The sequence below is a fragment of the Tupaia chinensis genome, unplaced genomic scaffold (assembly GCF_000334495.1).
Source record: "Tupaia chinensis unplaced genomic scaffold, TupChi_1.0 Scaffold000216_1, whole genome shotgun sequence".
Classification (NCBI taxonomy): Eukaryota; Metazoa; Chordata; class Mammalia; order Scandentia; family Tupaiidae; genus Tupaia; species Tupaia belangeri.
The window spans coordinates 852,420-861,214 of record NW_006159691.1 but is presented as its reverse complement, the minus strand read 5'-3'; the positions used below and the strand labels follow the sequence as shown (position 1 = coordinate 861,214).

The window sequence follows — 8,795 nt, the reverse complement described above, 5'->3', positions numbered from 1 at the left end:
GTGCGATGTCTCCAGCAGGCACAGCTGGACTCAGAGACGCTCTGTGCTGAGCTTAGTGAGGGGAACGCACAACCAGAAGAGAGGAGGGAGAGGATGCAGGGGTCAGGCCCTCTGGCGACATACCCGAGAGCTCCCAGGCCCACGCACAAACATGGTCACACGTGGTAGGCTATATTTGCCTACAGCGTAAGCACAGGCGTGGATATAATAATGGCCTGCATGTACATGCTCATGGGCAAGTCTGCAGGCAAGGGCGTGTGGGCATGCACTGTGCTTACACATGTGGCCATCCCGTCCCACAGGGACTCTGCTGCCCGTGTGTGCAGATATCCACATGCATGTGCATAATCGGCTGCATGGAGTCGTGGGACAGACACAGGGTGAGCGCGTCCTGTGAGTCATGGAGGAGACATAGGGTGAATGCGCCCTGCGAGTCGTAGGGGAGACACAGGGGAAGCGTACCCTGAGAGTGGGGGGGGAGACACAGAGGGAGCGTGCCCTGTGAGTCGTGGGGAAGACATGGTGAACATGTAGCCTGTGCACCTGCAGACACATGGACAGACCCACACAGGCCCAGGTAAAGCATGCACCTGTTGCAAGGCGCCTGAGTGTATGTAGAGACATATGTTCTGCCCATGTTCATTTGCCCACAGAAAGAAGTAGCACAATATAGGGATTGCCAGCACAGACTAGGACCAGGCAGCCTGGACTCAAATCCCTCTGCCCACGTACTCACTGTGTAGCATTGACCGAGCTACTCAACCTCTCTGTGCCTTAGTTGTCTCATCTGTAAAAAGGGGACAATAATGGCACCTACTCTGGAGTTGCTGTGATGAATAAGGGCCCACACAGTGCTCTCCTAGCCCCTCTCTGGCCTCAGAGGCTGCTCCTTCTCAGTATCCCTGCTGGGTTCGCCTTGCTGCCCAGTGTCTGTGTTGGAGGGCCTTGGAGTGCAGTCCTTGGCCCTGTTCTCCAGTCTGTCTATACTCACTGCCCTGCAGAGATCATGCAGACTGTAGTTGGAGACTGCATCTCTCGATCCTGCCTCCTTCCACCATCCCGCAGGCCCATCACCCCTTGAAATCTCTCCTCTCCCTTTCCTAGCAATAATTCCCAGATCTTCTTTACAGGAACTTCCCTGACTGTACATTCCACTCCCTTTCCCTTTTCTTGCTTCATTACAGTCGCTTTGCAAATCCTCAGGCCTGGTTAAACCCGACTCTCCCATTACTCAGCCCCTGCCCCTGTGCACCTACGTGCGGCTGGATGCTGGTGGACTTGCTCTGAATTCACGGCCACCAGTCATAGCTGGCCTTCACGTTGCCCCAGGTCTCCCACCACCTGCTCTCAGATGACTTCTTTATGCCTTCTCCTTTCTCCCAAAGCCTCCAACCTCTTCCCCCACTGGCAAATGATGGCTTTCTTTCAGTGTCTCTGAGAAAATGGAAGCATTAGGAAGATAACTTGGACCAGCCCCTTGCCTGGTGGTTGAGGGAGTTGGATCCCATATGGCTGACTGCACAGTTCAAATCCTGGCCCCAGTGTCTTGAGAAACATGTCAGGTGGGTATGCATATGTGTCCCAGATCCAAACAGGATGGAGAACTAGAAGAGATGAGATTGCGGTGTGACCATGCCCCACTAGGGGGTACTTTCCATCTCTCCCTCTCTGTCTCTCTCTGGCTAACTAAAACAATATACGGATCTTTTCGGCATTGCTCCCCACAGCTACCCACCCACCAGCATTAGTGTAAACACATGCACGGCATCTTATCAATTCTAAAATGCATCTTTGCAAAATCACACCAGACACTGGAACGTTTCTTACAATCATTAGTTTAATCATCCTTTCTTTCTTCTGGCTGGGTGCCTCACATTTAATGAAAACTTAGATTTGATGAAATGTGCCAGTACACTCCCTCTTGTTACTGGAGTTGAACCGTTCTTGAAAAACTGGCCCTAAGACCGAGTCCTGCCCAGTGCACTGGATCCCACCCACTTTGCTCAGGGACACACCTCCGCCATTTACTCCACCCTTTCCGGTTCGATCATTGCCCCCTCTCTGCTGCATCATTCCCGTCAACATGGTTTTTTATTTTTTAAGTTCATGTATCTATTGAAAGGAGGTGGAGCACCCTCCACAAGATTTTCCTACTCTCCACAGTCCTCCCCATCCAGGATTATGGGCACACCTGGCCTATAGAGGCAGCCCCAGGATGTGAACCCAGGGCTTTCCTACAGGGCCCGGCGTCCCACAGCAGCAACCCACTACCTGCGTCCCTGCAGCTGGGCCAGCGTGCCTTGTGCTTCTTCATCCCTCCCAATTTATAAATGCGCGCCCAACCTCCTGGCACTGCTGACCTACCTCCCCATTCTAGCAAAACTCCTTGAAAGAGCGATCTTTGTTCATCGTCTGAGTCCCCTCTTGAACTCTCTCCAACTGGGCTTTCATCGTCAGCATTCTGCTCTAACTGCTCCTGTCACCAGTCCCTAAACACCATCGTCATTGCAGTTCTCAGTCTCCTTATCTGACCTCTGCAAGCCTGTGAGCGGAGCCGAGCACTTCCCCCTCCTTCAAACTCTTTCTCAGCTGGGCTTCCAGGACACCACACTCCCCAGGCCATCTCCTCCCTTGCGGCTGGTCCTCCTTAGCGCTTTGGCTGCTTTCTCCTTGCCGCCTAATATCTAAGGCTGAGCGTGCTCCAGGACTGTCTCTGGCCCTATTCTCAAGTCTGTCTACACTCAGTCCCTTAGTGAGATTGCATAACCTCCTGGCGTTAAACACACCTCCATGCTGCTCCCGTGAGCTAGGTACCTGGTCTCCAACCGCCGACTCAGTACGCCCTGTTACGTCCATCAGGCCACTTGACGGTTATGTATCCAAGAACAAACTCCCAGTTAGAGCCTTCGTGACACTTCATGCTCTCCCATAACCACGGGCCCCTTGGGGAGGCAGAGTGTCGCTTCATGTCCTCATGCCCAGCACATACTCCAGATAAACATGTATTGAAGGGATAAATAAATGAACAAGAAGACACAGTGATGATGCAGGTTTCGATGGTGAAAGGTATCAATCCCTGAGCTGAAAGGAATGGCCTGTTCAAGGTTGCAAAAGCAAGTTTCTCAGGAAAGCAAACCATAGAGGAAGTGGAGAGGGGGAGAGCATTTCAGGTACAGGGCACAGTAGAAGCAAAGGCCAGAGGCTGGGATGTGCATAGCTTGTTTGTGGGAACGACAGGCAGACGGGCCATTCATAAGAAGCCAAGACTGAAGAAGTACATTGGAGCTAACGTAACTCTTGAAGGCAAAGGAATCTGCACATTCATGTGTAGCCAGAGGGGAGAATGGAAGGTTTTGGAGCAAAATGAGGATGTAGGAGACCAAAGCGGCTCCAGAATTCCAAGTCTAAGCAACTGAGAAAAACACGTACAGATAAGTGTTACCTAAATGTGCAGGCTAATTTTAGATCACACAGAAATAATGACATAAAACCACAGACTGAGCATTAATCTCTTTTCAGTTGTTTTGATAATATCAAAGAAAGAGTACTAGTGGGACCAGCAGATGGCATAATGGTTACATCGCTCGACTCCCACATGGTTGACCACAGTTCAAGTCCAGGACCTGGCAACTTAAAACTCATGGTGGGCACATGTGCCCAAAATCCCAAGAGGGGAATAGAGAAGAAGGGACTGTGGCATAGCCATTCCCCTGGGTGGTGATTTCTCACTGTCTGTCTGTCTCTCTCTGTGTCTCCAGCAAGTGCAGGCATTCCATAGCGAAAATCTCTCTCTCAAAAAAATAAAATCTCTCACACTGGGCACATGTACAGGTGTGCTCAAAATCCTGAGAGGAGAATGGAAGAGAAGGGATTGTGGTGTAGCCATCCCCCAGGAGATGATTTCTTGCTTTCTGTCTCTTTGTCTCTCTCTCTCTGTCTCTCCAACGAGCATACTTGCCTACTAGCAAAAACATATCTTAAACAAAATAGGAAGAGCACTAGTGTGATGCTAGTACTTCACCCCTTTATAATATGTGTTACTAGGCCTCGGGCTCAGAGATTTGGGCGGGCAGTGCTACCCAGCTGGAAGAGAAGCGTGTTTGTTTTGGTTGTGTTCTACTTACTTTGACCATCACGGGTAGTCTATGGACACTGATACTGTTGACGATACAGTTTCTCTTCTCCTCAGCTCTTCGTGAAGAGTTATTGAGCACATACTGTCCACCAGGCCCTGTTCTAGGTGCAGGGGAGCGCAGGTGTGAACCAGACAGTCCAAAGTCCCCCGCCTGGAGCGGCTTTCATTCTCGTAGAGGATGAGTGGGAGGTACAGAGATGACGCGCTCAGTTTATGGAGGAAACAGCAGGGGAAGGGGTAGTGGCTCCTGGGGTTGATGGCTTCAGTTTTAAACTGATGGTCCATGAAACCCCCGGAGGAGATGGCATTTACGCAGAGACCTGAAGGAGGTGGCAGAATGAGCCCCAGCTGTGCGGGGCAAGACTGTTCTCAGCGAAACAGCAAGTGCAAAGGCTGGGGTGGGAACGTGCCCAGCACGAGGAGCTGCCAGGAGGCCAGCGAGCTGGAGGTGAGGGAGCAAGGAGGAGAGAATGTGAGGGCCAAAGGATACCTGGGGCTGGTCACGCAGGGCCTGGAAGAGCTTGAAAGGGCTTGGATTTCACTCTGTGATGGGGTGTCATTAAAAGGTTCTGAATTTTTTTCTCACTGTCTGTCTGTCTCTCTCTGTGTCTCCAGCAAGTGCAGGCATTCCATAGCGAAAATCTCTCTCTCAAAAAAATAAAATCTCTCACACTGGGCACATGTACAGGTGTGCTCAAAATCCTGAGAGGAGAATGGAAGAGAAGGGATTGTGGTGTAGCCATCCCCCAGGAGATGATTTCTTGCTTTCTGTCTCTTTGTCTCTCTCTCTCTGTCTCTCCAACGAGCATACTTGCCTACTAGCAAAAACATATCTTAAACAAAATAGGAAGAGCACTAGTGTGATGCTAGTACTTCACCCCTTTATAATATGTGTTACTAGGCCTCGGGCTCAGAGATTTGGGCGGGCAGTGCTACCCAGCTGGAAGAGAAGCGTGTTTGTTTTGGTTGTGTTCTACTTACTTTGACCATCACGGGTAGTCTATGGACACTGATACTGTTGACGATACAGTTTCTCTTCTCCTCAGCTCTTCGTGAAGAGTTATTGAGCACATACTGTCCACCAGACCCTGTTCTAGGTACAGGGGAGCGCAGGTGTGAACCAGACAGTCCAAAGTCCCCCGCCTGGAGCGGCTTTCATTCTCGTAGAGGATGAGTGGGAGGTACAGAGATGACGCGCTCAGTTTATGGAGGAAACAGCAGGGGAAGGGGTAGTGGCTCCTGGGGTTGATGGCTTCAGTTTTAAACTGATGGTCCATGAAGCCCCCGGAGGAGATGGCATTTAAGCAGAGACCTGAAGGAGGTGGCAGAATGAGCCCCAGCTGTGCGGGGCAAGACTGTTCTCAGCGAAACAGCAAGTGCAAAGGCTGGGGTGGGAACGTGCCCAGCACGAGGAGCTGCCAGGAGGCCAGCGAGCTGGAGGTGAGGGAGCAAGGAGGAGAGAATGTGAGGGCCAAAGGATACCTGGGGCTGGTCACGCAGGGCCTGGAAGAGCTTGAAAGGGCTTGGATTTCACTCTGTGATGGGGTGTCATTAAAAGGTTCTGAATTTTTTTTAGAGGTTTCTGCCTTAGAGCACATGTGCTCACCAGACAGAGACGGTGAGAGGGAGATGGCCACGCAGCAATCCCTTCTCCTGGGATCTTGGGCACACACGCACACGTGCCTGGCATGATTATCAAATCACCAGGTCCAGGACTAGAACCGTGGTCAGCCATGTGGGAGTTCAGCAATGTAACTGCTGTGCCACCTGCTGGCCCCCATTAAAGGGTATGGAACAGAGGAAAGTGCCATAATCTGACTTGAGTTTTAACAAGAGCCCTCTGGCTGCTGTGCTGAGAGTCGACTCTCAGGGCAGATGGAGGGAGTCCTGCAAGGAGACACTGGGATGCTCTGAGTAGGGGCGAAGGGTTGCTTGGACTGGGACCGTGAAGGTGGAGGTGACATCGGATTCTGAGTGTACTTGAAGGTACAGCTGATGGCAATTGTTGACAGACTCTGTGGGGGATGAGAAAGAGCAGAGTCCATCTTTGCTCTCATCATAGCTTCCGGCCTGGGTGACTGGGAGGGCGGAGGTGCCGCGGCCAAGACAGGGACGAGGGTGGTGAGTTCAGGGATGGACACCCAAATGGAGCTGTCAAAGGAGCAGCTGGTTAGGTGAGCAAGAGTTTATTTATTTGTTTAATTTTAAAGAACTATTCATCTAATTTTGTTATTTTTTAATTTAATCAGAGAGAGAGAAAAGTGAGAAAGCAAGCTGCCAGGTCCAGAACTCGAACCTCAGTGGGCCATGTGTGAGTCCAGCACCTTAACCACCACGCCACCTGCTGGTCCCCGAGCAAGAGCTTAAATACACATATTTACACTTTAAACATCAATTGATTTAAAGGAAAATAAATAATAGAGCAGAACCTGAAAGTTGCATAGAAACAAAGGACCCTCGGGAAGCCCTGTGGTGGGGATGAGAGCCAGAGGAGTCAGTGGGTGAAGGGGAAGAGGGGAGGGGAGGAGCTGAGCCCGCCCGCACTCTCTCCACCAGGGCAGAAGTGCGAGCTGTGGCTCTGCGGCTGTGCCTTCACCCTCGCCGACGTCCTCCTGGGAGCCACCCTGCACCGCCTCAAGTTCCTGGGACTGTCCAAGAAATACTGGGAGGACGGCAGCCGGCCCAACCTGCAGTCCTTCTTTGAGAGGGTCCAGAGACGCTTTGCCTTCCGAAAAGTCCTCGGCGACATCCACACCACCCTGCTGTCGGCCGTCATCCCCAACGCGTTCCGGCTGGTCAAGCGGAAACCACCGTCTTTCTTCGGGGCGTCCTTCCTCATGGGCTCCCTGGGTGGGATGGGCTACTTTGCCTACTGGTACCTCAAGAAAAAATACATCTAGAGCCGGGCCCAGGGCTTGGCTGACTGTCGGTGTCTCTGTGCTGTGTGATTCCCAAGAGCTCTCGGTAACTCGCCGTGTTGTGAACACCTGGACAGCCCCCCACCCCTCGTGCCGAGCCATCCTGTCGTCAGTGTGAAACATTCCATAGTGTAGAAGTAGACGTTGTCAATGCCGTGAGGCCACGGCCCGACTGAAGGACAGAAAGAGAAGGTGAGAGAGAGAGGACGAGCGAAACACGAATGCCTTTTCTTTTGATTCAAGGTCTCCAGATGGAACTGTGGGGACTGGTTAGGATCTGAGGTGAGTCCCAGGCAGCTTCATCCACCAGGGCCCAGATTCTGGAGGTGCTGGGGGCTCAGGGGCCTGACCCCCTGCCTCCCCTTCCCTCTTGCCCAGGGAACTCTTCCACAGGACAAAGCCAACATCAAGACTCGACTCTTCTCACTGGTACCTCCAGATGGGACTGGAGAACCAGACCCCGAAGACTAGAAGGGGCTTCATTCTTCTCCTGGACATGAACTGAGACAGCACTGGCTTGAGCCATGGCAGTGGCACCCTGAACCAGGCCATGGTTGGGACTGACACCACGAGCACCGTCACTCCCCTCCCGATTTGGCCAGTATGTTTGGTTCGGCATTTTCACAGAAATCCCTGGAGGCAGCCTCCATCACCCTTTTTCCCCCTTGAGTTGAGTCTGCCCACCCTGTGGGGTGGAGCTTTCAGTACGAGCCATGTGACTTTCTCTCCGAAGGTCAGACTGTCCACGTGCAGGGGTGGGCCGGAGGTGGACGAGCCTCGGGTTCCTCTCCCAACCTCTGCCCATAATGCCCACTGCCCATCGCTCCTGGGCTCTCCCATGCTGCACTGTACCACGCAGGGGCGTGGGGGCTCCTCATCCACGCTGCCCACCTGGTCGGGTCTCACTTTCCTGTGCCTTTTGCATGTTGGGAAAGGGTCTGGGTGTCACTGCCGCTCACGCTGAGGAACCACTGAAAGCCCCCAATAAAGCACCCGGGAGGAGTAGTCGCTCTTTATTTCTACACTTGTGTTGTCCGCCCAGCTCTCATCTCAGAAAGCTGGGGTTAGAGGGGAAGAGATGCAAGGGTCCCGACTTAGTTTTTTGCAAGAGCTAGGAAGAGTGGACGCTAGGTCTCAAGTTGTTGGGTCTGGGCTGGCTTCAGGGCACTTTCCAAGGCTTTGCCCTGACATACTCAACCCCACTTGGGCACAGTTCTTTCTTTTTCTTCTTTTTTTTGGAGAGGTTTTTGCTGTAGGGCACGTGCGCTCACCAAAAAGACAGACAGAGACAGAGAGACAGAAAGTGAGAAATCACACCCCCAGGGGCGATGGCCACGCTGCAATTCCTTCTCCTCCATTCTCCTCTTGGGATCTTGGGCATGCATGCACACGCGCCTGGCATGAGTTTAAGCCACTGAGTCCAGGACTCAAACGTGATCAACTACATGGGAGTCCAGCGACATAGCCATTACGCTAACTGCTGGTCCCTTAGGCACAGTTCTTCACAGCCAACAGAGCATGCTCCCGGCCACTTGTTCACATGACCTATGCATGGGCCTGCAGGGGGTACTGAGACACATGCCACACCCCAATCTTTTTTTTTTTTTTGAGAGGTTTTCGCTATAGGGCGCGTGCGCTCGCCAGACAGAGAGAGAGACATAGAGACAGAAAGGGAGAAATCACCCCCCAGAGGGGATGGTCACGCTGCAATCCCCTCTCCTCCATTCTCCTCTCGGGATCTC

At 52.4% G+C, this 8,795-nt stretch overlaps 1 protein-coding gene across 2 annotated transcripts in view; it reads left to right on the top strand.

The window, feature by feature from the left end:
* Nucleotides 1–8,273, top strand: part of GDAP1L1 (ganglioside induced differentiation associated protein 1 like 1) — a 31,781-nt gene extending 23,508 nt beyond the window's left edge. The window contains exons 6-7 of one of the 2 annotated variants that reach the window (XR_001370332.2): nt 6,692–7,335; nt 7,432–8,273. Coding sequence is in view for 1 of the 2 variants with exons in the window: in XM_006147572.3 (XP_006147634.1) it covers nt 6,692–7,035 (344 nt within the window). In the remaining variant the exon portion in view is untranslated. Of the gene's footprint in view, nt 1–6,691 lie in introns of both variants that reach the window. The other variant, XM_006147572.3, reaches the window with a different exon arrangement.
* The last annotated feature ends 522 nt before the right edge of the window (nt 8,274–8,795 follow it).